Source organism: Rhineura floridana, chromosome 3, assembly GCF_030035675.1.
Source record: "Rhineura floridana isolate rRhiFlo1 chromosome 3, rRhiFlo1.hap2, whole genome shotgun sequence".
Classification (NCBI taxonomy): domain Eukaryota; kingdom Metazoa; phylum Chordata; class Lepidosauria; order Squamata; family Rhineuridae; genus Rhineura; species Rhineura floridana.
Genome location: NC_084482.1, coordinates 194324318 through 194352302, shown reverse-complemented (window position 1 = coordinate 194352302; position 27985 = coordinate 194324318). Strand labels below are relative to the sequence as shown.

Sequence of the window (27985 nt, the reverse complement as noted above, 5' to 3'; positions counted from 1 at the left end):
TGCACTTCTTTACCCTGGCCTTTGACACCTGAGATACATATTTTTATTTATTTATTTATTATTTGATATATATCCCACCCTTCCTCCCAGCAGGACTCCAGGGCGGCAAACAAAAGCACTAAAAACGTTAAAACATATTAAAACAAAACATCTTTAAAAACGTTTCTTTAAAAAAGCTTTAAAAACATTGTCTAAGATTAAGAACATTTTTTTAAAAAAAGTTTAAGAACATATTAAAAAGCAATTCCAACACAGACTGGGATAGGTCTCAACTTAAAAGTCTTGTTGAATGAGAATGGTCTTCAATAGGCACAGAAAAGATAAGAGATGGTGCCTGTCTAATATTTAAGGGGAGGGAATTTCACAGTGCTGGTGCTGCCACACTAAAGGTCCGTTTCCTATGTTGTGCAGAATGGACCTCCTGATAAGATGGTATCTGCAGCAGGCCCTTACCTGCAGAGCACAGTGATCGACTGGTTATATAAGGAGTAAGACGGTCTTTCAGGTATCCTGGTCCCAAGCTGTATAGGGCTTTGTACACCAAAACTAGAACCTTGAACTTGGCCTGGTAGCAGTTTTAGGATTCTTGTGATTTTCTTATTGTAATTTATTTTAAATTGTTTTTAAGGATATATTTTAAACTGCTGTAACCCACCCTGGTACCTAAGGGTGAATAATAATAAACATACAGAGGAAAACTCCTTCAGAACTGCACAGCCAGTGTACGAGTTACCTCAGCAAGGATCACACCACTCTGACTGTAAATAAGTTAACCCTTAGGTTACTAACTGAATGATCCCTGCTTTGTACTTCCAACATGGGGGGGAGTTTGGGCTGGCATTTTGATGACAACAATTATCATGTGCATGCTGTAAAAGACCTCGGAGTATGAGCAGTACCAAGTTCACAACAAACTGTCATATGGAAGCACCCTTCCTTGCAGCTCAGCTTGAATTCAAGCCATCAGTGCAAAGGAAAAATTGTTCCTTTGCATTCATAGGCACTTCCAGACTGTCTCCATTTTCAGGAGGGATTAGGGAAGGCGATAAATTAGATTCAGTTCACATTTGAATCCATTTTATCAAATCCACACTTCCCAAAGCAATATGAGAACTGAAACACAGCCATCCTTCGAAATTATCACTTATTTGAATTTTGAATTGAATATATGCCTTAAAATAACATACAAAAATACATGATATGGTGGGAAACTGCTTGCAAAAATGTGTATATTAGTCAAAACTGCCTACAAAAATGTAGGATAATGCAGCATTAAAATGCTGGATAATTTTCATGAGGATCTTTTTTTTAAAAACCCACAAATTGCTGTAAAAATGTGGGGAACTGAGTTTAAGATTGGAAAAATGAGAAGCTGAGAGAACTAAAATTGACAGAACTTTCCATCCCTATGTGGGATTCATAGTGGCAAATTCTGGTTGTGCAATTATAGGTGATTGGGAGATCTTGCACAACCCACATCTCCAAAAGACTGGACTTTTTGTGATAAGGAAAATGCATGGAAAAATGCATGGGAATGCAACATCATATTGCCTTCAGGTAAATAAATGGGAGTGGATGCTTTTTAAGTAGCCAACTTCGTATAATCTCTCTGCAAACAAATCAGGATGAATACCAACAAACAGGTAGTCTGAGAGCAACCCACAACCTGGATTCAGGGATAGGGAGTGCAACCTGGATTCAGGTTGAAATCTGACAGCTTCTTCTGTTGCGATGCAGGGTGAGTGACAAAAGGTGGTAAACTTAAAGACTGGTGGCTTTTTGATGCAAATAGGGAGTGCACTGTTCCTTCTAGACATAGCTTGGAGTTTTAAGCTGAGGCTTAAACTTTCCCATCATATGTGATGCTGGGCCCAGGACAGGCCAGGGTGGTTTGCCAAAAATGGCCTGATGAGTTTAATTAGATTTGTGGGCTGGTGGTTCCTCAGCACTGCTTTAAGTGGCCATGGAGGGTCATTATAGTTATAAAAAGCATTGATGATGCTTCATTAAGAACACTTCATGTGTAATGTTCGGCCTCAAAGTACTTACCCCAAATGCCTAGGGCTATCACGGCTCCCATTAGAATGAGGATCATAGCACATCCAAACCCAAGAATGAATCGATACCGTCGGAGTTGCCTGAGCAGGCTCTCTACAAGAGTCAATGATTGGGGAAAGAAGTTAACATAAGGACATAAGAAGAGCCCTTGTGGATCAGATCAAAGACCTACTCATCCTGTTTCCCACAGTGGCCAAGAAGTAGCCTTGGGGAAGCCCACAACCAGGACTTGAGGTCAACAGCCCTCACCCTGCTCCAGTTCCCCAGTGGCTGATATTGAGAAAGATGATACCACTCTGATCCTGGAGGTAACATGCTGCCATCATGACTTCAAGGGGCTGCCCTTGAAGATGGCTTAGAAATGTCAACAGGTCAAAATGCAGTGGCCTGATTACTGGCTGGGAGTATTTTAGGTGACTCATATTACCCGTTTTAAAACAGCTGCATTGGTTGCCAGTTCATTTCCAGGCCCAATTTAAGGTGCTCATGTTAGCATTTAAAGCCACAAATGACCTAGGTCCCAAATACCTGAAAGACTGCCTCCTTCCCTACAGATCCTCTTGGATGTTAAGATCAGCGGAGGGACCTTCTTGGTATTTCTTCCACCCTCCCAAGCTCAGGGGGAGTGTGTGGCTCAGGAGCAGGCATTCTCTCTGGCAGCCCGTAAGTTGTGGAGCTCCCTTCCTGCAGACGTGCCCCTGACAACTTCTGCTAAAATCTACATCTCATTGTCCACTATGGCAGAAACTAATGCATTTCAATAGAAGGGAAACATCAAAAGCAATGTAGAATATAATGTAATTATTTATGTAATGTTTACAGACTAAAAAAAGGTAGCAAATTCTTCTAGTGTTAGTTCGCGTGATTTCCATTCCTGACCTTGGGTGTACATGCAAATTGTGGCAATTCCTTTACCTGTTTTTGTTTCCAACAGAAGTCTCTGTCATCCCTAGAGGAAACAACCCCTTTGTTCAGGGGTGACCAGACTTCCGGTTTGTCAGATCTGTTTTTTATTTTATAGTAGAGCCCCAAAATCTGCTATACAGAGCCAGATACAATAAAACGTTCTGTTAGAATTAAAGAACTGAGTGCTCTGGGCTTAGGAATTTGTATTCAGTACAAAACCTGAACTGAGTTCACAATCCCTTCCCACATGTACACTCATCGTTACCTCCCCCCCCCCCAGTTTTCTTAATTTCAACAGCATAATTTCATTGGAAAAGCCATTTTGCTGAGGACAATTGTGTTAGCATCAACAACTAGGAATCAGAAATCTTTGCTGATCTATTGCAAATCACCCAGAGATCTGCCAGTAGATCCCAATCTACCTTTTTCATTTTCCTGGACCTAAGCCATTTAGGACATTAAGGGTAATGATAAGGGTAATGACGCTTCAGATTGTGCCAGGAAATGAACTGACAACCAGTTCAACTCTTTCAAGCTTGATGCAACATGCTCCTATGGACCAGCACCCACTAGTATCCTAGCTGCCAAGGAACTCTTCAAGAGTAGTGCCATGCAGAATGTGGTTCAGTAATCCAACCTGCATGTAACCAAGGCATGTATCACAGAGGCCAGGCCAGAACTTCTCAGGACCAGGTGCAGCTGCTGCACCAGCCTAAACTGGGGAAAGGCATCCCTGGCCATGGTTGCCATCTGGACATCCACATGCAACATTGGATCCAGGAGTATCCCCATATACAACCTGATTTTTCAAGGGAAGTGCTATAGGTCATGTTTCACATATGAAATCCCAGACAAATTTGTTGAATGTCTAAAAACCCTAAGGTACATCAGAGAATGTTGACAAAACATCTAAATATGACTAGAAGCATTTTTACTGGTTTATACCTGAAAGTGGGGAACTTGTTACCTTTTTTTTTTTTTGAACATTCAGAAAATGTAAAGTATCTGTAACTGTTAGCACACATTTGTGATGTTGACCATCACCAAACTTTGGACATTCACATACATCTTTTAAAACAAATATGCAAACATCAAAACTAATCCAGATTCCACAGGAAATCACAAAAAACCCTCAGAGTTGCTAGTGAGTTTCATTAGGGTGCAAATTCTTTTCTCATATGTGACAATCAGTTATATTGTGGGTGTGCATTAAAACCACAGTCTTCTAAAAGGAAATAAGGAGGTGTTGGCAACTGAAGTATTCATAAGTGTTTAACAGTCAATCATGTAAGCAATATTCTTCCGTCGAAATTAGTATCTCACCTTTATTCCAAAGAGCTCAGAATAACAAATATAGTGTAATGCAGTCGGACTAAATGAGATTTGGGGGTCCCCAAGAGCTTTGTGCATAAGATGAGCTTTCTTCAGAGAAGGGGACTGCCAAAATGGTCAAACCAGTTTCTTTGTTTAGTAAATGGCCCAAGCCAGGTCTGTTAAACACCTGCCTTGTTATATACACTTGAGCCAAAGTGTTGCCATATATCTTTTGGAGCATTAATGCTGGGAGGTCTTCTACCTCTTGCATATTTTATATCATAGATATACCATAGTTTTCAATGACTTCATTGCAAGAAAACCAAACTCAAGGCACAAGCTGGGACCACTGAAATCGCTCACTGCTAGGAGATTTGGGTGCACATAACTATAGGTTTTCCCCAGTTTTAAATCTTGCAATAAATCTTTGAGAAAAGTTAGGTGAGGGGTGGAGAACTAGTTTCACTCTGGATGCTGTTGGGCTCCAACTTTTGTGAGCCCCAGCTTGCATGGGCAATGGACGTGGTGATGGAGAAGTCCACCAACAACTGGCAGGTCACAGGTTCCCCACCTCTGGGTTAGGTTGAGAGAGAGAATGACAAGATCACCCAGTGAGCTGCATGGCTGGCAAGGATTTGAACCAAGTCTCCCTGCTTTAAGGCCCAAACTACAATTAATGGTCTCTTCTAAAACTGCCTCTGACTACATTCTTTATCTTAGCTGTGAGTAGGGATGGAAGGATCCATCCATTTTAATTCTCTCAATTTGTCATTTTTCCAATCTTATATTTAATTCTCCACATTTCTGCAATGCTTTACTATATTTAAGAAATAATCCTTGTGAAAATTTTCCAGTGTTTTAGTGTAATTTTCTCCTTATCAACACGTTTTTCTAGGCAGTTTTGACTAATGTACACATTTTTGCAGGCAATTTCACTGAATATAATCCTTTTTGTATGTTACTTTCAGTAATATATTCATTTTGATGCGCATTTTCCCTTAATATGTGCCTTTTTAAAGCAGTCGGAGAACTGCATTGCAAAATTTGGATAAGTGCGTATTTAAAGGGATAGCTGTTTCGCTTCATATATTGTTTTGGAAAGTGCACATTTGAGAGATTTGGCTTTAAATGCAAACTGAATTGAATTTCTCCCCCCATCCCTAGCTGTGATGAGGCATGAATGCTTGCTGTCACAGTGTGTCTTTCCCTGGCCCTCCTCACATTCTTGGTTGCTGATGGTAGCTGCTGGCAGGACAAGGTCTGGGGAATGCTTGCAGTGATAACATCACATTACAGGTAAGTTAAACTGCACATAATGGATGGGGAAACAAAGAAAGGCCATTTTCGGCAACTACCCCTCTAAACATCATTAGTATCTTTTCAGCACCAAGTCAAAACTTCTCTCTTCTCCCAGGCATTTGATGAATTATGTTAAAGGTTCTGTTGTGACTGATGAAATGTTTTCTGCTGCTGACGGTTCCTGCTATTGCTGAGTTGGTTTTATAGGTTTTGTAATGATTGTATTGTAATGTTGTATGTTTTTATGCTATGTCTCTTTGGCTCCTTTTTTTCTTCTAAGTCATTTAGGGAACCATGCCCCAAATTTGATTTCATACATTAAAATCCTGAAATCCAGGAAGGGCCATAGCTTAGTGGCAGAGCATCTGCCTTGTATGCAGAAGGTCCCAGGTTCAGTCCCCAGCATTTCCAGGTAAGGCTGGGAGAGAAGCCTGCCTGAACCCTGGACAGCCACTGCCAGTCAGTGCAGACAGCACTGAGCTAGATGGATCAATGGTCTGACTCGGGATAAGGCAACTTCCTAGTTCCTATTTACCTATTAATTATACACATACTCCATCCAGTGCAGTATCTGCCATCACACAAACCAACATGATTTCCAATATATCACAGAATGATTTCTCGGTCATGAAAAAGATACTTCCTTAAACACAACCGAACATAATTTTATTTTTAAAACCCTCACAATAAAGCAAGTCTTTAAATCTTCCAGAATTAAACAATATTTTGCATTGTGACATCTGAAAACCATGGAGAGGTGGTGGGGAAACAAGGAAGCCGTTCCTTACAAAGACAACTCTAGGCACAGAACTCTGTAGCTCAAGCGAATGCTGCCACCTCAACATCACAGCAGCCACAGATCACTAACCCAGATGGCCATTTAGTGCGGTGGGAAATGTCAGTGAGTTTTCGTGAGGACTTAAAAAAACAAAAGCAGACTGATGCGGAAATGTGGAGAACTGAATTTAAGATTTGAAAAACAAGAAACTGAGAGAAACAAACATTGACAGATTTGTCCATCCCTAGGAAAAGGCTTGCCTCTCGGAGAGAAAGAAGAGGGCACCCAACATTTATCCCACCTTTGAATGCATGGCAGAAAAAATAAAGTCGCACCATATTTGCATTAATACAGATAACCAAAAAACCATGTCGTAGAAAGCCTTACCGCATGGTAAGTTAGTAACTTGAATTCTCCCCATGATGTATGTGACATCCTGAGATCCCCACAGTTGCTGCGCATCACTGAACCACCAAACAATGGTGACAATGTCGAAACCTCCAATCTGTAAATAATAAGCCGTCATTTACCTTGTCTTTGTGATTGAGGCTTCAGTCTTCCTTGCTTTTCTATTGGCCGAAAGTTAAAGTAGCAAGGTGCATCTTCTATATGGCGAGGTACTTGAACTGGATGTGATCCCCTATTCATGATGATCGAAACTGGTGAGATAGAGAAGGTCTCTGAGCATCAGACTCAAGTCTGTGGGAAAAGCAGCTTTTAACAACTTCACAGAGGCAAGAAAGTAGATCTCACAGGAAATGGGGTCTCTGAAAACGCGACCAGCCTTCAACACCTCTGCTAATATCAATTCCATTACTGTTTGCCAACATACTTTATTTTTAAAAAAGTAATACATAAACAGTTTCCATTTCAAGTTCAGAATAAACAAACCTCACAACTGGTAATCATGGCTCATGTTCATCCCTTCTATCTCCTATTCCTTGCTTTTCTCTCTCAACTAACTTCAGATTGTAAGATCTTTGGAACCTCTCTTTAGACTATGCTACTTTGTGAAGTGCTATATGAAGTATGGGAAACCTTTAGCCCGCCAGATGTTGATGAACTACGACTCCCATCATCTTTGGCCATTGGCCATGCTGATGGGAGTTTTAGTTTATCTGTTCTCCACACCTGTGCTATATATGTCATGTTTATTATTTATTTATTTATTATTTGATTTATATCCTGCCCTTCCTCCCAATAGGAGCCTAGTTGGGGAACTTGTCGTCCTCCAGATGTTGGACTCCTAATTTCCATCAGCCCTACCCAGCATGGCCCATGGTCAAGGAAGATGGGAGTTGTAGTCCAGCAGTATCTAGAGGGCCACAAATTCTCTACCCCTGAGAAGCACTGACGGTGCTGTGTACCTAAATAATTTTTTATTAGTGCTGTTACATTAAACACTTAAGAATTCCTCTTAGGTTGCAACCCAAACCCCATTTACCGGGAAATAAGCCCCACTGAATTCAATAGTTATTTGTGAGTAGACATTGTTAGGATTGTGCTGTAAGCCTCTAATCCTGAGGTGGGACATCTCAAATCCAGGGTCAAAGGTGGACCACCAGGCCTCTCAACCCAGCCCTTGGGATTTACCCAGTCACATTCCTCACTGCCCCTGCTCTGCACCCTCCCCTAGTGATTTTACATGGCTGAAAGGTGTCCTTGGACTGTGATAATATCTCTTGTTTCCCTGGATGGAGGAAAGAGAGTGGGGGCCACACCCACTTTGACCACACCCACCACTGATATCTGGCCCTGGAAGGTTGCCAATGAAGGAATGTGGCTTTCAGGATGAAAAAGGTTCCCTACCTTCCTCTAGTCCAGGGAAGAGTCACTGTTTGTCGTCAGGGGAGGACTATTTCCACCTGCCTTGCCTTGCCCTCCAGCCCTGGGAACCTTCAAACACAGCTTCTTTCCTTTGGGTTGAGCCATAAGGGACAGGGGGATAGGAGAGATTTTTATATCAGCTTGTGGGTTAGTTTTCAATATTTTTGCTTTAGCTTTATTGTTGAGCTTTATGCACATTTATACTTTGATGTATATATGTATATTAGGGTTGCCAGGCGGCTCAGGGCCTGAGACTGATCCTGTATCTTTAGGAGAAGAGAAAGTCAGCCAAGTGCAGGTGTTCTTGCAACAATGTAATGGGAAAACCACAAGGTGGAATTCTCCCTTCCCCCTGCACAACTTTTAAAGATACAGAAAACCTCTTGGTTATGTTCCTTTTCTTTTTTTTACCCTTTGTTAAATCAATTGTATATCGGGTCTATGACCGCATAATAAAATTTGATTTGATACTACTTATGCAGCATCCAAAAGCTCTATTCAGAAGAATGCCTCGTATGTTCTGTCAACACATGAGGGGCTGCACCAAGTAATTCTGTTTTTTTTTTTACAATACCGAACAGATAGAACTTGTGAGATGTTATTCTCTATTGGACTTTAGTGACAGATATATTGGAAGATCAAATATTTCTTAGAAACCAGAGGTTCCCAAACTGTGAACTGCAAGCTTCAAGCTGGTGGTCCATAGCTTGTCTTGCTCTTCATTATCTCAACCTCCACTTCGAACTGTTGATTGACAGTCCCAGGTCACAGCCCTGTCTGAGGGTGGGGCTTGAACAGGAAGGTTGATGCTCTTTTGCAAGCCACTTCCACAGCAGCTTTTCTTTTCTCCTTCCAATTGTATGGTTAATCAGGGATTTAAAACCTAATTAAACAAGTGATTGCTGGAGGGGGAGAGAGAGATGAATGGAAGCCTCTGTTTCTCCGCCCCTTGCCAATGCATGCATGTTAAACGGGGTCACAAGGTAGTATTGGGGAAGAGGAATGACAGCTTCTCCTTCTCCCACCCCCTTTCTGATTGTATGTTTAATCCGTGTTTTGACCTTGATTAGTGGGGAGGGACAGAGAGAAGTCCCAGTGTGTTGTCTTCAGAGACTCTCCTTCTCCCCCCCCCACCAAATACAGGGGAGGCTTCCATTCCATGGGATGCTGCTTGTCAAGAGCCATCCCCTATCTCCAATGGGTTGGGGGGAGGAGACGCATTGTCCTTTTCCCCTCTTTTACCCTGCCCTAACAGCAGTAGTGCTTGCCGGGATTGTTCCTGCGCTTTTCTTCTTTTGCATGCAAGGGTCTGTCCAAGCACAGAATCAGTCAAAGAAGTGAGAGCTTGACAATCAGTGATCTCAGTTTCTTATTGCAACTGCTGTCCTTCCCCTCTTACACTCTCCATGGTCCTTTCCCTCCAATGCCTCCCCCCCCCATTTGGTAGCACTAATGTCCCTCCTTTGAAGCACATGTCTCCTTTCCTCCTCATCAGCCTGGACACACTGAGACACCAGGAAAGGAGGAGTAAAGCCACTAAAAATGTTCAAGCTGCAAGCCATGACGCTTACTTGAAAGTAAGTGCCCTATAGAACACAGGCTTCCTTCTGAGTGCATGGGATCAAGCTTCTAAGGCTACAGTCCTATGCACATCTACCACTGATCTTGATGAGGCTTACTTCTGAGTAAATATGCATGGGATCAGATGCATGATTAGGTTTCAGGAGAAAAAGAGGCAAAACATAGGATGAAGGAGGAGAAGGTGACAAGTTTTAAGGGTAGATATCAGATAGTATCTGTAGAATGCTTTGAATACATGACTTTTTAGCCCTTTCCCACCCCTTAAACATATGATTTGCCTTTTGCAACCAATTCCACCTACACACAGAAAACCCAGTATATTCCTCTCATTTATGTTCCATATGCTCATGGTACTAGTTTTTCAAACTTGACAGCTATGTAAAGGTATTTTAATGTCAAAAGTGTAATTATAATGATAGAGTGGGGGAGGTAATGGAGCTGTGTCAAGAAGCCAGTTAGATAAGTTTTGTTGAGATTACTATGAATGAGGGACAGGTAGCAGCTGACCTGACATGCTTTGTGGACTTTTCAAGAGGATTCTACTGTAAAACAGGCAGGGTTTTCAGAGGCACATGTTACCAAATTCTTCCAAGCTACACAGGAAGTGGAGTGGACTGTGAAAGACCAACCCAAATTGTGTTTGCATTTTTACAAATTTGTAGGGCAGTACAATATCTCAGAGAGGAGGCCAGGTCTCCTGCTCCCCAGGTGCGTTAACTATAGCTGCCCAATTTCCCTGCTTTTTAAAGTTTCATAGAAATATCTGTTGGTGGTGGGTACATTCTTAAACCACAAGGTTTTTTTTTACCTATTAGTGACTTACTTCTGTGTTCCAGAGTTAAGGCGGGCTGCTGAAAACAGGTTCTGTGAACTCTAGTCCATGCTAGTAAGAATCAATGTATTATGTAACATCATTTTTCACAATTACCAATTGTGTGTGTTAGGGGGGTGGTTAGAAAAAAAGAATAAGTAGCAAGCACAAGGATGGAGACAATCTATATCTCCATGTGGTCTTGATTCAGATTTGGGGTTGGGGACTGCTATTTGCATGAGGAGGAAAGCTCCTATTGCTGCCAACAGGAGCTTTCTTCCTAAAGCAAATGACAGTCATGGGGGTCGAGAGCTGGACTGGGAACACAGTAGAGTTTTATAGTATTATTTTCATTATTATTATTTACTACCACATGTATTTATGTTTGAAGGAGAAATATATTCTATGACTTCTGTGACTGTCATTGTTGAAGGACACCATCCATGAGTTACTGAGAACCTGAACTCAAAGAGTTAATCTATGCCTTGTTGAGATGAGAGGGGACACTGGGGAAACCACTTCTGTTTCTTCCTATCTCTCTAGCCATACCTCTCTGCTCTACTTCCTCCTCTTCCTTCCACCCTCATGTTGACAACAGCCAAATGTACTTTACTTCTAGTAAACACTTATTTGTACACCTACAATCAAGTCACTTGTCTGATCCATCGCTACACATGGGGGGTCTGATTCAGACTAAAGTCATGAGGCCGTTGTATTGTTTGCTTGTTACGATCCTGCATAGCAGTGGCTGCATGGTGACAGGTTCTGAGAGGAGAGAGGCAGGATCGCTTTGAGAATTTAAGATGGGGCTTGGATCAGGGAAATTGCTTCTGATTGGCTGGAGGTTCCAGTCAGTTGGGAGTTATCAGTCAGTTGGAGTAAGTCAGGAGAGTTGCATTTGCCACTACCCTGCTGCATACCAGGCAGCAACTCTCACCCAAATCCCCTGAGGCAAGGGAATAGGGTTGAACAGTGATGGCCACCAACTTGGATGGCTTTAAAAGAGGATTAGACAATCAATGGTTACTAGCCATGATTGCTATGCTCTGCCTCCATAGATGGAAGCAGTTGCTGGAAAGGGAGAGTGCTGTTTGCACTCAGTCTTGCTTGTGGGTTTTTCACAGGCATCTGGTTGGCTATGAGCCACTGGCCTGATCCAGCAGGCTCTTCTTACATTCTTAACAGCTTGATCTTGTTCAGTTCATGACAAAAGCAGATTTCCATTAACATAAATCCCTGTGGCATTTAGTTTAAACAAGTAGTTTGTTCTGGAGAAGTATCTAGTCCCCGTCCCCATTCAGGAATCTAACCTGACCACTAAAGGAAAGTTTCTGCCCCCTGAAGAAACCACTGATTTTGGTAGCACCAGACATAGATTTATTTATTTTTTAAAGGAGACACAGCACTGGGGTCAGTAGAGCCCAACTCCCTTTGGGGGGATGCAAATTGCCAGTGGTCTGGGATCTAGCAACATTTGGTGGGTCCCAGGTTCCCCTGCTCTGGTATAGCCCATCCATTCAGGGACATCTCCTTAAGAAAAGCAAGGTCATTGCCCAGGCTGCCACAGTCATCAAAATAATATCCAGCGACCCTACTGGTTCCATTAACCCTCTCCTGACCAAACCTCAGTCCTACAACCCAGAATCACAAGAGCTGTGAGGGATCCCTCAAAAGACAACTAGACTAACTTCCCCTAACTTACAACAATGCTTTTTTTTTTCTTCCTCCCTGTTTTGATTTAAAAGTTATTGGGATTGTTCATCATGGGCCCTTGGGGCTTAAGAAACCTTCTGCTCTGTTTGTCTTCCTGGAAAACGGATTCTTCTCTTTGAGGCCACCAATCAGCCTGCCACCCTGAAAGCATCCCCACCCTCTCCGCAGGCAAGGGATTTGATGGGCTGTTCCAGCTTCTTGCCAACAGGCTCTTGCTTTGTAAGAAAGCCATTTGCAGGTGCATTGTGAACAGGTGTTGCCAAGTTTGCCCGTGGCAGTCTCCTGACTGCAGTGAAGTGAATGATGTCACAGTTCTTGGAAGCAGACTTTCTGTAAGGAGTGGCTGGAAGTTATTGCTGTAAGAAATTCTCAGTGTCCCCCTCCTCATTCAGCTGATTTTAAAGAATAAAACTTGAGGTGAGCAAGAGAGAAACAGAGTAGACGATTGGCGCCATCCATGGCAAAGAGCCTTATCTCTGAAGAAAAAACAGCAGATCAAAGTGATAGCATACCTGCTAACTCCCCTCCAAAAATGGCAGCAGGTGTTAGTGATGGATTAGTCAGTACTTGGCAGCCTTGCTCTTCTTAGCAGCCCCTAAGGCTATACAACAAAGATGCTCTTCTATTTTTGACCATGGCCTTCAATACCCAGCCAGTTTTTCTGTCTCTATCCCCCTCCCCTCACTTTCCATAGCATATAGCCTGGTGAAGTAGCAGTAATAGTAGCCTGGGATGAAGCTGCCACGCTGAGAAGCCGTGACTCTTTAGAGATGTACAGTATGTGTGACTCCAAGTCAGGGTTTTTTAACCTGTGGTGGGCTTTAACTTGTGGTGGGTCTGGGCACCAAAAAAAATCAATTTCCAAGGCAATACAATTAATTGTATTTATTTATGGGGTTTAGAACTTTCATCAGATACTCAAAGGGGTCCATGGCCCAGTAAGAGTGAAGAACCACTGCTCTTGGTGCTTCTAGATGGGTTTATTGTGGCCATGAGTGCTCCTCATGCTTACTAGCTATTTTAGTTATTACAAGCTATTTTAGGCTGCATTAGCATGCCACCATTGGCATCAAAATGTGGCTGACCCACCCCTTCCCTAATTAATCTGGATTTTCTTTTCCCTATTAAAATCAGATCAGTTTTTAACCCTGAGCTCACGTCAGAACCATTTTGCAATATTAAGCCAGGCCTGGAAGCCACCTCTGAGATCTTCATGAATGCGACTCTCCCCCTATTCACATAATGGACCACGCTGGCTACTCTTCTGGGGAGGGGAGGGGAGGGGAGGGGAGAGGAGGGGAGAGCAAGCGGCCGGCCAGCCACCTGAGACAGCTGATTTGGGGTATCGGAACTCGGGAAAGAGCAGAAAGCTGTTATTTGATTGGTCATTTGATTTATTTCATTTTTAAGGCGGTGCAGGCATTCAAACGCAGACTAGATGGAAATACTGTCAGGTGGATTCACAACTAAACCGTACTCAAAGAGTGGTCGTCGGTGGCTCTGCTTCAGACTGGAAGGAGGTTTCAAGTGGAGTGCCACAGGGTTCTGTCCTGGGGCTGATACTCTTCAACATTTTTATCAATGACTTAGATGACGGGGTGGAGGGAAGCCTTATGAAGTTTGTGGATGATACGAAACTGGGAGGGATAGCTAACACAATGGAAGACAGGAATAAAATCCAAAGGGACCTGGATAGACTAGTAAATTGGGCTGAAATTAATAAAATGAAATTCAATAAAGACAAATGCAAGATTCTGCATTTAGGCCACAAAAACAAAATGCACGGGTACAGGATGGGAAATACCCGGCTTAGCAGTAGTGCGTGTGAGAAGGACCTTGGAATTGTAGTGGATCGCAAGTTGAACATGACCCAGCAGTGTGATGCTGTGACAAAAAAGGCAAATGCGGTTTTGGGCTGCATAAACAGAGCTATAGTTTCCAGGTTGAGGGAAGTAATAGTCCCACTATATTCTGCATTAGTCAGGCCTCATCTGGAATACTGTGTTCAGTTCTGGGTGCCTCATTTTAAGAAAGATATAGACAAGTTAGAGCAGGTTCAGAAGAGGGTGACAAGGATGATAGCCGGTATGGAGAACACGTCTTATGAGGAAAGGTTGAAGGAACTTGGCATGTTCAGTTTGATGAAGAGAAGGCTGAGGGGTGACATGATTGCACTCTTTAAGTACCTGAAGGGCTGTCACATAGAGGAGGGTACAGATTTGTTCTCTGCTGCCCCAGAGGGTAGGACTAGGTCTAATGGTTTTAAGTTGCAGGAGCGTAGATTCAGATTGGACATTAGAAGGAACTTCTTGACAGTAAGGGCAGTTCGGCAATGGAACCGACTGCCTAGGGAGGTGGTGGAATCCCCTTCGCTGGATGTCTTCAAGCAGAGGCTGGACAGCTATCTGCGGGAGATGCTCTAGCTGTGGATTTCCTGCTGTGAGCAGGGGGTTGGACTCGATGGCCTACAAGTCCCCTTCCCAGGGGCGTCACTAGGGCAGTGTGGCTGGTGCGGGCCACACTGGGTGACACCACGAGACAGGGGTGTCACCCAGAACCGCCCCGCCCCCCCTAGGCACCAGGAAGCGGGGCAGGCAGACAGCGGTGAGCTGCGCTGTCTGTGCAGCATGCGCAGGCAGGCTAACAAAAGAGGGAGTGCATTTCTCCATCGCAGTAGTCGAATCTTGAACAAAACGCACGGTCTTGTCAATTGCAAAGTGAAACTGAAGAAAATGTAAGATCACCTCTCCTAGAGGTCTCCCCCGCTCATTCCTGGGCGGCACAGCTAACAGGAAAGGGGGAGGCGAGACGCTGCGTTTTGGTCTCTCCTGCAAGAAACACGCAGCTGATGGGATTATTTCTGGGGTGAGAGAGTGCAAGGGGTCAGCTTTGAGTTGGGGCTGATCAAGATAATTGGCTTAGGAAACGGGCACAGGCTCCCCTAGGGGTAAGCTGATGAGGACGGGAGGAAGCTTCTGGGTGTGGGAATTGGTGGGAGTCCCCCTCATGCCAGGTGTGTCAAGGCTTTATGTTAGTGCCACTCTAGGTGCTGTTATATCTTTTGTTTTGTTTTTCTCTGTGGAGGCTGGTGTTTTATGTTTTACATATTGATTTGTTACATTTTGATTGTGTCTTTAACAATTTTGTATGTTTTAAAACTTGGTTGTAAGATGTCTAGAGACTGCCCTGTGTTAGACAACTAACAAATCAGTAATTTCAATCAATACATTAATAATTTGGCGTGATATTTTATTTAAATCCATTTTATTTATTTTAACATCCTAGTTTTCTTCATCAAAGACATACCTAAATTAAAATCAACCAAAACACCACATGAAAATTAATATTAATATTGTCTCATATACTGATTTTCAGTCACTCCTATACTATATAGGTTTGGGAAATTCTGATGTTTTGCAGTAAAACTAACAAGGGGCAGTTCATACACACAATTCCCACTTATTTTCATCATGTCATTGCATATAGGCTATATCAAGTATAGTGCATTCTAGGCATGTCTAGTCATAAGTAACTTCTGTTGAGTTCAGTAGGATTACAGCCTCAGTCATTCCTCAGTAGGCATAATCTGCTGTGTCCAAGTGTGCAGATGCCAAGCCTCAAGCATAAATTAAAGTATGGGCTGTTTGTGCTGTAATTTATGGCAGCTTCCTGGATCATTCTCTCTGTCCTAATAAACAATTTCTTGAAGCTTTATTATTTCGTTCACTTCACCCTCAAGACCCCACCCACCCACAAATGTAACATGGATTTATTGCCAAATTGGGTTTCCTAGCGCTGACAGTCTGCAAACCAGAGCAGGCACCTCACTGATTAGAAACTCACTGAAGCAACAGAGTTACCATGTTTCCAGTGCTTCAACATTATCCTGTGCATTCCAACAGCCTTATTATTCTTTGAGCGTGCTCATAAATAATATCTGGGCAGGACCAGGGGTGTAGTCATCTGGTGGCTTGGGGGGGTCTTAAACCCTTTACTTTTTAGCAGCAGGGTCGCAGCAGGGTCGCAGCAGAGTCCCTATATCTCCAGCAGGCTATAAGCCAATCAGCATGAAAGGGGAGTGTGTTAGCCACTGAGAAGAGTCTTCTAACGTGCTTAATTTTTTCCTGCTGATTGGAGCCAATCAGAGTGAAAGGAAGTGAGTCAGCCACCTGTTTGTCCCAAAAGACTCTGGGCTTGTTTTTCTTTCACAGCAGCTTCACAAGAGGAGTTTCAAAAACCAGTTTGTTATATGGCATGGTGGTCTGCTCTTTAAAATCAACTAAAATTATATTCTATCCACGTACTCAAAAGGAACTTTTACGGAAATTAAGGAGACTTGCAGTGCAATTCTTTGCACGTGTACTTGGAAGTTAGTCCCACTGTAATGAAAAAGACTTACTTCAAGTAAACACGTATGGGATTGCAGCATTAGTTCCAGATAAATGTGTTTTACTCTGCACTGTTCAGTTGCCACGCTAAATTTTGGAGCACTCCTATTCTTCATAGTGCTATGGCTAAGGGGCATTCTCTGATAATAAGGATCAATACATTTGAGAAACTCTTGGGCACCTGTTCATTGAACCATAAAGCTAGTTCTGTGAGCCCAAAAAGGCTTTATGCTTATATTCCTGAATTAGCAGCCTTCAGGCTGAATGGCACACCGAGCAAGAGTTTCAAAAGCATTTAATGATATGGCAACAGAGTTGGCTATTTAAAGGAGGGAGTCAAAACTTGCACTGGGTTAGTACAAATTCCTGGTGCATGCCTAAAGAGCTCTTTGAATTCCAACTCCACCTACACCTACAAATAATTTTTCTAGCCCAGAGTAGCCATTATTTTTCATGGAAATGCCATGGATACAGGTTATATAATGCACGTCAACTCTTGATAAGTTATATAAAAATGATATTGGAAGTTCTGCTTCTAGCAACAGGAATCTGTAATTCATACTTTATTGGAATTGAACTGTCTCCATAAAGAGCAAATAACAATATTTCAAAAATTGCTGATGGTCTTATCTGAGGACTGAGTGCATCTGCAGAGTAATACTTGGGATGGAGTATAGTAGTTGATTTGCTAGCAGCTACCACAGTGTCACAACATTTAATGCTGTTCCATCATTGTAGAGATATGGTGGCATTGTGGACTGGTTGCTGATGCAGGATGTAGACCTTAATGGCTAGTCACTCTTCACTGCATGATAGTAAAATCATGGCTACAATTAGAACCATTCAGACCCACTGTATACATTAATTTGCACGTTAATATTCTACCCTTATGTGTTATTGTAGTCTTTGTGCATGCTTAGTTTTGTGTTTCTGCACTGTGTTTGGTCAGTCACTTCGAATTCTATTGTTTTCTTACCAAATTTTCACTTTAACCACATGAAACTATGTATAAATGTAAATACATTTAGGCTGTGCGTATGATATTGTAATTTAAAGGTGTAATTTTAATTTTGCTAGTTGTTCATGTCACTACTATTGCCATTACATTCAGTGATATACGGGAATTGTGATTTACCAGTAACATTAGTACAAAAAACATTACTAAGGATTCTGTATGGTCTGGTATGGGAGGAGGTCCATGGGGGTGACACCATGAGTTACCGCACCAGGTGACACCAACCCTAGTGATGCCACTGGCCCTTCCAACTCTATGATTCTATGATTCTATAAGATTGTCTGCTTCAAATGACAAAATAACTTGGCCAGGCCTGAGCGCTGTAATGAGGACAGGGCGGAGGAAGTGCCATTTGCCGTTTTGGCTCCCTGGCCACAATCTGTCTTGGGCGGCTCCTACCCTTGCAGATCGGCTAAAAATGCCCCGAAGGATTGTCTCGCTCGGTTCCGGGCCGGCATACCCACATGTTGCTCTCTGCCTATAGCCAGGCGGATTCCAGAGGTCACGCCCACAAAAGAGGCGGCCTTCCTTTTTAGCATCGGTCACTCTGATAACCGTCAGGCTGAGCTGAGCGAGGCGGTGAGCCGGTTGTTTCCCCTCCTCTCTCTTCTACGTCCTGCGTCTTTCTTTCTCCTCCCGCAAGCCTTTCCTCCTCGCAGCATCCGCGGCCGATACCTGAGGAAAAGAAGACGGCTGTCTAACCGGGTGCGTAATTCGACTCCCTTTTTCTGGTGACCGAAATCTGTGCACTGCAGTAGGGAGGCTGACTGGACTTGACTGCACTCGGTGATGGGGCAGACGATGCAGGATCGACGCCGGGGGCAAAGCCCGACTCTGTCCAGGCTTTCTCCGGCAGAACTTAAAAAAAAAAAAAGCAACAGCAAGCAAAACTTCTCAGCTGGTTTCAACGGGGTTTATCCCCGAGGAAGCCCGGCTGCGGTTCTTCTATGCATGCTTGCGGGGGAGGGGGGGCGTGTCAAAACTCTTGGGACGTCTGAGTAGGAATGCAGGAAGCTGCCTTATACAGAGTCTGATCGTTGGTCCGTGTAGTTCAGTGTTGCCTACACTGACTGGTAGCAGCTCTCCGGGTTTCAGACGCCATATTCCTAGCCGTACCTGGAAATGCCGGACTGGAATCTTCTGCATGGAAAGCAGCTGTTCTGCCACTGAGCTATAATCTTGCCCCATTCCTAGGCTCGGTGCCCCTTCAGAGGAACCTCATTTAAGATTTCTCCGAAGTGGCACGTGCAAGCGTCATGCTGGAAGAACTTGGACGAGGGAACTCAGGACCATCCATTTTCCCTTCTTTCTAGACATGTACACGCTGTGGATGCTGCTGACCTCCCCAAGCCTTTTTTGGTACCTTTCTCTCTCTCTTTCTGACTCTCACTCTGTGTGTAATGGTTTCAGATCCGCAGCTCCTTCGCTCACTTTCATTGCTCTTCTGCCCTGGACTAAATGCGCAATTGAAATTGACTAGACTAGCTTGACATTAGGCTGTCTGACGCGAAGGACAGAATGTCACTCCCCCACTTCTATGTCCCCCCCCCAAAAAAGGCCCCCTGAACTGGCAGTTGACTCTTAACTTGAACGCTGGCAACAGGATTGCATCCTGCACTGCATCTAAAGGCAGCGAGTTAGCCAGCTTTGTGCTTTGGCAGCAAGCTTTGTGACAAGCACAACTCTATCCTCCTGCACCACCTTCCTGCTCCCCACCTGTCATTCCGCTGCCTTAAGGGTAGGACAGACCTTGGAAAATGATGTTCTCCAGTGCCGGGGGTAGTGAGCTTTTTCTATGTGCAAACACCATGCTGGGCACACTAATGGCACGCGCATGACAGCGCTGCAGGAAGAGGAAAGGAGATTCAGGAGCAACATGAATTGCGTGGTGTTGGTTTTTACTTTTTGCATTTTTAAAAAAACTCGAGCTTCCTGTTCTCTTTTTCTAGAGCCCTCTTTACCCTTCCCATCAGAATGTTTGCACAACCTGAGCTACCTGCTGGTAGCAATTCTGACTAATTGCCTGACACTCCTTCCAGCCAAGGCATTTGTTTTCTTTGCCTGCAGAGGAAGCTCTGCCTCTGCCTATCCTCCTTGAACAACATGCAAAAACCTGGGTGGCAGCAGCAGCAGCAGCCCAGACATATTTTAAGTGTGAGGAGATGGTTAACTTCATTCCTAACTCTCTAAAGCAGGGGTGATAACACTCTAGACATTGTTGGGCTGCAACTCCCATCATCCCTGACCATTGGCCATGCTGGCTGAGGCTGGTGGCAGTTGGCAAGTCCAACATCTGGGATAGAGCAACCAATAGGGAAAGAGGTGTGCCAAGCAGTGAAGAGTTCACCAACTTGGTAAGTTGGTGCACACTTCAAAACCGCACCTCTAGGGGATGAGAGTACTGCTAAGGTGTGTTTGTGTGTTACTTTTACCTCCCACCTTTCTTCCAAGGAGCTCAAGGTGGCGTACATGGTTCTCTCCTCCCCATTTTATCCTCACAACAACCCTGTGAGATTGTATATTAGGCTGAGAGGCAGCGACTGGCCCAAGATCACCCAGTGAGTTTCATGGCTCAATGGGGATTTGAACCCAGGTATCCTAGGTCCTAGACATCCAACACTCTAACCCCTAGACACACAGCCTTCCCCAACCGTTGGGTCCCCAGATGTTGTTGGACTACAACTCGCATCATTCCCAGCCAGCACGGCCAATGGTCAGGAATGATGGGAATTGTAGTCCAGCAACATCTAGGGACTCAAAGCTGGGAAAGGATGCACTACACCATGCTGCCCCGTTTGGGTGTCTACACCTGTGGAGATTGTGCAGCTCTTCTGTGCTTTGGTTTTGTTTGTTTGTTAGATTTTCTGAGCTATATTTATCAAACTGTATTTTGGAATATAAATCTCAGCGACCGACAAGAGTATTTTTTGAACACTCTCTCATCATTCCTTCTACCTTTTTAATTTGTCGTTCCAATACTAGGAACAAAGCTTTTTCGACTATAGCTCCCATTTTATGGAATAATCTGCCGCCAGAGATACGACGTTCCCCTTCACTTATGGATTTTCACCATCAGTTAAAATTACTTTTGTTTCATCAAGCTTTTAAAGTTTAAAATTTTTAATTGTTTTATTTCTCGTGGTTTTATGCTGGATTGTATTGGATACTGTTTGCGTGTTCGCCGCTCTGAATTCTATGAACTAGGGCAGGATATAAATTGTTTAAATAAATAAATAAATAAAGTAATGACAACAGAAGATTTATGTAACTTTAAAGTTGACCACGAGGACATTGAACTTGTCAAGGATTATCAATACCTTGGCACAGTCATTAACCAAAATGGAGACAATAGTCAAAAAATCAGAAGAAGGCTAGGACTAGGGAGGGCAGCTATGAGAGAACTAGAAAAGGTCCTCAAATGCAAAGATGTGTCACAGAATACTAAAGTCAGGATCATTCAGACCATGGTATTCCCGATCTCTATGTATGGATGTGAAAAAAATGGGTAAGAGAAAAATCAATTCAATTGAAATGTGGTGTTGGCGGAGAGTTTTGTGCATACCAAAGACTGCAAAAAAGAGAAATAACTGAGTGTTACAACAAATTAAACCAGACCTATCACTAGAAGCTAAAATGATGAAACTGAGGTTATTATACTTTGGACACATAACGAGAAGACATGATTCACTAGAAAAGACAATGATGTTGGGAAAAACAGAAGGGAGTAGATAAAGAGGAAGGCCAAACAAGAGATGGATTGATTCCGTAAAGGAAGCCACAGACCTGAACTTACAAGATCTGAACAGGGTGGTTCATGACAGATGCTCTTGGAGGTCACTGATTCATAGGGTCGCCATCAGTCGAAATTGACTTGAAGGTACATAACAATAAATGAGGACCTCATCTAAGCCTGAGCTTTAGGTGTTTCATTGCCTTACACATTTTTTGTAAAAGAAGCTAAAACAGAAAGTTTTGAAGACATCTGATATATTTCTTGAAACTTTTTTGGGGGGGGGGTAAGTAAATAGGTGTGTTCTGCCACCATACTCAGAGCCAGTATGCATCTGAAAACCAGCTGCCGGTAGCTGCAGGAGAGGAGAGCGCTCTTGCTCTGTGAGAACAAGATGTTGGACCAGATGGGCCACTGGCCTGATCCAGCAGGCTCTTCTTATGTTCTTATGTGATATTGAGTTCTTTTCTTCCTCTGAAGAGCCTCCTCCCACCACCATTTCAATATAACGGCTACCTCTTAATTGGTAAAATGCAGGTTTGCTGAAAAAGTAGAGGGGACTGAGGGTGGGGAGTGGAAAGGTTGTAACAGAAGGATTAAGATTGATGAGAATTTAATATACTTTATATGGCAAATGAAAGCAAATATTGGAATTCGTTTGTTTGTTGTTTATGGCTAAGACAAAATGCGGTGTGTTCTGGCAGATGCAAGCAAATCTTTGGATTGATTGATTGCCAAGACAAAATGCGGTGTATTCGATCTTTCCTGGGATGTGAGTTGTACTTTGTTGGGGGGAGTGGGGAAACAATAACATCTGCAGTCAAGGTACTGACTGTTTTCTTCACATTAATGTGGGGAAGTTCCCTGCCCCACAGTGCCGCACCATCGCTGCCTTCATGGCCCCCACTTTCCAAGAAGAGTGCAACATTTTACTGCCACAAACAAACAGCTTCTACTGAAGCTGGAAAGCAAAAGTCAGTTGCAGATTTTAGTTCCAGGAAATGAGTTTGCCGGCAGCAGGCACGCACAACAAATTTGAATCATTGTTTACTCCCTCCCCACTCCCTTAAGCTACGCTCAAGACTGCAGGGTCTGACTTTTGAGTCTTGCCTGCTGCTGCACTCGGCAGTCACTGCCTGCCTGCCTGCCTGCCTGCCACTACAACACTGGTCTCCAACTAGATTTGACCCCATTGGTTTTTCTGTCTCGGTCCCCAACAGGAAAAGTTTTCTTGGACTTGTGGGGTTTTGCTGTTTAGATATAGCAAAGCAAACAGTTCTTCATATTATTTGTTGTTCCTTTTGATTTATTTGAATAAATGTATTTGTTGTATCTCAGGTGTACAACTAGAGATGCATTTGCCCAGTTACAAATTGGATTCCTGGGTTTGGGAAGTGTGTGCATGCACACGTGACCCCGAAAATTAGAAGAAGGGGGGAGGATAACCTCTGAACTTTTAAAACTGGTTGTTGAGTCTCGACTAGATATGCATCAGACAAAGAAGAGAGACTTAGGGTCATAGAACAGTAGAATTGGAAGGGGCCTTTAAGACCATCGAGTCCAACCCCCTGCTCAATGCAGGAATCCAAGTTAAAATATATCTGACAGGTGGCTGTCCAGCTGCTTCTTGAATGCATCCATTGTTAGAGAGCTCAACACCTCCATTGGTAATTGATTCCATTGTTGTATGGCTCTAACAGTTAGGAATGTGTTCATGATGTTCAGCCGAAATCTGGCTTCCTGTAACTTGAGCCCATTATTCCATGTCCTGCACTCTAGGATGATTGAGAAGAGATCCTGGCCTTCCTCTGTGTGGTAACCTTTCAAGTACTTGAAGAGTGCTATTATATCTCCTCTCAGTCTTCTCTTCTCAAGGCTAAACATGCCCAGTTCTTTCTGTCTGTCCTCATAGGGCTTTGTTTCCAGTCCCCTGATCATCCTCGTTGCCCTCCTCTGAACCTGTCTGTATCCTTCTTAAAGTGTGGTGTCCAGAACGGGATGCAGTTGAGGCCTAACAGGTGCTGAATAGAGGAGAACTAGTACTTTACACAATTTGTAAACTATACTTCTGTTAATGCAGCCCAAAACAGCATTTGCCTTTTTTGCAGCTACATCACACTGTTGGCTCATATTTAGCTTGTGATCAACAATTCCAAGATCCTTCTTGAATGCAGTATTGCTGAGCCAAGTCTACCCTATCTTATAACTCTGCATTTGGTTACTTTTTCCTAAGTGTAAAACTTTGCACTTACTCCTGTTATATTTCATTTTGGTGGTTTTAGCCCAATGCTCCAACCTCTCAAGATCACTTTGAATTTTGTTTCTGTCCTCCAGGGTATTAGCTATTCCTCCAAATTTTGTACCATCTGCAAATCTGATAACCATCTCCTACACTTCCTCATCCAAGTATTTAATAAAATGTTGAAGAGCACTGGGCCCAGGATCGCAATACCCCACTTGTTACCTCCCTCCAGTTTGAGAGGGAACCTTTGAACAGCACTTTTTGAATACAATTCCCCTCAGCCTGTAGCCAACTGTGGATCCACCTGATAGCTGTTTCATCCAGCCCACATTTAGCTAGCTTACTAATCAGAATATCATGGGGCACTTTGTCAAAAGCTTTGCGAAGTCAAGATATATTATGTCCACAGCATTCCCACAGTATACCAGAGATGTTACCTGATCAAAACATGAGTTAAGATTAGTCTGGCAGGATTTATTCTTGTCAAATCTGGTGCTTCCAGATGGCTCATTTATTGAGCATTCAATCCTGATTTGTTTTCAGGGAGATTAGATGACGTTGGCTATTTAATGAGCTTTAATTCTGATTTGTTTGCGAGGAGGTTAGATGACGCTGAATCAAAACAAGTGTTATACCACACTTTTGAGTGCATTATCTTGTCACTCTCCTTATTGCAAAAAACCCATCTTTTGGGGAAGCGGGCTTGTTGTATAATACTTTCCGAACAACTCTAACTACGCAACCTGAATTTGCCAGAATGTGATTGAATCCCACTTGAAAATAGCAACAGTCTGGAAGTACGTGAAGAGATCGGGGCCATTGTCAGATCAATGAGCATAATTTCCTGGGAAATGGTGATTAGGAGGGAGAGAGGAAAGTGTGAGGATGGGGATTCAGATTGTACAGGGGAGAGGCAATTGTCCCACATTGCAGCTCCCGATGCCCCGTTTATTGAGCATTCATCCTAATTTGCTTATGCAAAACTTACGTGGAGGTTAGATTATAACTGGTTTTTACTGATCATTCATTTTGATTTGTTTCCTGGAAGGTTATACAACAATCACATTCATCCTGATTTGCTTGTGTGGTGGTTATACATCTTCCCATTAATCATTCATTTATCCCAGATTTTCACTGCATTTCCTGTTCCTTTCCTAACCATGAAAAAATCTATTTTTAAGTGCCAAGATGACAGAGTGTTTTAATCAGGTTTGATAAAAAATCAATGATTTTTTAAATAAATAAACGATTCAGATTTTAAAATTTTAAATCTGATTTAAAATTTTTCTTAAAACAATTAGTAAAAATAGAGCCTAGGTCAAAAATACCATCATGAATACTAATTACACAACTTCTAAATATATTCCATGAAGGTGTTAACAGCGGTTTATGGAGATGGGATTAGTCCTATTCTGCAGGTGGTATACATGAAGTGCTCTCTCTCTCTCTTTCTCTCTCTTTCTCAAGGCCTTGCCTCTAAGTGCAAAGATAGAGAAGGTCAATGAATAGAGAATTTGGGGAGATGGAGTAGATCTGAACAAGGAGGAGACCACTGAAGTGGTAATCTAGCTCTTAACAGCAGTAGCCTCTTCTTGCTTAAAACTAATTCATTCTAAATTGAGAAATAAGTTGGGAACTGAAAAAGTGTTTCTGCTTTCCAGATAATGAACAAGGATGACAAAGGTGAAGAAGAAGACTGAGTTAACTGTACCACCCAATATCTTCTCATGTTAACTCGGTTGAAATTGCCTAAATTTTATTTTTTAAAGAACTTTACATTTATCTAAAAACTGAAACAATAAACCATTGAAAAATCCATGTGTGTGTTTTGTTTATCTTGTTGTTTGTTGAAGAAGAAAACTAAGCAGAAGAATAAACAATCTTTTTAGTACAATTGAAAAGCCTGTTTGGTGGTGGTGGTGATTCTTGCACGTCATGCCAAAAATACCATGATTAATTGAAAGATTGGAGCTGGTTCATCTCCTGGATGAGTTCACAAGTTCATTCTGCTTTAGTACTAAAATGACCAAATTATCATTTTTTGATGGAAATTAATCTGAAAACAATTCAGAATAATTGCTTAGTGTGTACCTACCTTCTAATGAAACCTGTATCTCTAAATATGTATTAAGGTTATATTAAACAATAAGGTACTTCTACTAAACAATGATAATTAATAGTATCTTCCTCGCTAGTGATGGGCAGTGCAATCCAAAACCCGGGGAACTGGCGGGGGGGGGGGCTGGCAGAGAGGAGCCAGCTGAAAGCTCCATCGCATCCACTCCCTGTTTGTCAGCTCCATCAGGAGTCAGATGAGAACAGCCGGCTCCCGCGATCAGGCCTACCGGGGATGAAGTGATCCCCATAGGCCACCATTATATTTTTTCTACTGAGCCAGCCTATTTGCCAGCAGGAGATCAGGACCTGAGGGAGTGCTCTGAGGGGGACTTGGATGCTGCGTAAGTCCTCCCTGGCAGCTCTTCCCCCACCATGCCCCCAGAACACCCCATTTTCTGGGCTTCAGCTGGTTCTCCGTCTGCCGGGTCGGCTGTCCCTAGCGGATCCCTGATGGCATCATAGCTCAACCACAATGGGAGCCTTCTGCTGGCAGAGCCTGGCAGCTCCTGGCGGTGCTGGGAGCCTGCCAGCTAAGCCAGCGTCCATTGCATCTAACTCCCCTCAGCCTGGCAGAAATATTAATTGGATTGCATCCTTAAATTGTGTTTTAAATCATTAAAATTGATTCCCTCAGAGAAGCGATTTAAATCAAATCAGCCCTGGTTTTAATCCAGGTTTTTTTTGCAAATCTAAATTCCAGGTATGCACTTGAATCCCTCTGGCAAAAAAAATGACAGTCTGGAGGCATTGATGGTGCATGGTGTTTTGTGCATAGGTATTAATAGGCAATTGATGCCAACCTCTAGTAATAGTTTCCCAGAAAGCTTTTCTGACTTGACTTGAGCACCCAACGCTCTGAGCCACTGTACTTCATCTGACCCTTTTGTGGTTACCTGATTGTTTTATTTCTATACCAGATGAGCTAAGGATGGGAGCTCAGCATGTGACCAGAGCCAGCTCTGAAGCAAGATAAAGCAACTGTGAAAGAGCCCGTTCTGATAGCCCCACATTGAAATGGGAGGCAAAAGAACTGCTGAGGAATATCAAATGAGCCAGAATTCACACCCTGATGGAGACCCTGAGGCGGAGGAACCTTGTCTGCAGACATGTGAGCCAGAGGGTATGTTGATGGATCGCCCACTAGAGCAAAACTATCCATTTGCAGCCAGTCCCTGCTGCATTTACTAAGAAGGAAGCACCTTGGTTTCAAAGCTTTGCATGAAATTGACCAGACATAGTCTGCATACACATCTTTAAAGCACATTCAAACCACATCCCCGGAACTATAGTTAAATTGTTTTTAAGGATTACTTTACATCGTTGTAACCTGCCTGGGGCCTCAGGGTGAAGGGTGGGTCAAATAAATAAATAAATTGTTTTTATGCCCTCATAGAGCTAGAATTCCTAGCACTCTTAGCAAACTACAGTTCCCAGGATACTTTGGAGGGTGCTATAGTGCTAGCTATAGTGCGATAGCTATAGTGTGCACTAGCGATGGGCTCCGTTTCTGCAATAATCGGATTTGCCATTGGATTAATTATTATTTCTGATATTCTCTATCTTTCCGGAGAGAATTTTGAAGTAGCAACTCTCTGTACCTGGTTTCCCATTCATTGTTTTCTGGTTCATTTTTTAAAAATTCGCTTTGAAATCATAGATAACGTGAGTGATACTTTTATCGATCTACTTACTATGTGAGCTCTTCAAACATGTATTCCCTTTCACTGATGTCAATGAAATGTTGATTGTAATTGACAGACAGAAATCAGCAGGGGAGAATGAGGTGTTGATTGTAAGCAGCAGGGGGGAAGACACTGACTTGTCTATCTGACTTAATCTGTCTGCAGTGCACTTGAAAAGGAATGAAAGTAGGCAATCATTACAGAATTCAAAATAAAGATTGATACCAGTGGAGACTTGTGAATAAATAGCTGTTATAATATCTATAATTCTCTGCAAAGCAAATAAATAAACAAATAAATCGGAGGAGATAGGAAAAATGAAAAGATATCAGGGGAAAAAGGAATCAGATTGTTAACAACCACCAGAGGGCCACACTTAAAAATGAAATGTAAAAAAGGAGAGGATTCCATCCCTAGTGTGTACACAGCCTAGCCGTTAGTTTTCCATTTCAAATGGCAATCCCAAGCATTTTTGAGTGGATTAAAAAAAAATAACCAAGCATGCTTTGCCTGCCCTCTTCAA

At 42.9% G+C, this 27985-nt stretch overlaps 1 protein-coding gene across 1 annotated transcript in view; it reads left to right on the top strand.

The window, feature by feature from the left end:
- Positions 1 to 18261: 18261 nt before the first annotated feature.
- The window catches only part of LOC133378838 (uncharacterized), a 71005-nt gene continuing 61281 nt past the window's right edge, over positions 18262 to 27985 (top strand). The window contains exons 1-2 of the mRNA XM_061613452.1: positions 18262 to 18395; positions 26698 to 26900. Of these exons, the coding sequence (XP_061469436.1) occupies positions 26795 to 26900 (106 nt within the window). The 5' untranslated portion in view covers positions 18262 to 18395; positions 26698 to 26794. The remainder of the gene's footprint in view (positions 18396 to 26697; positions 26901 to 27985) is intronic.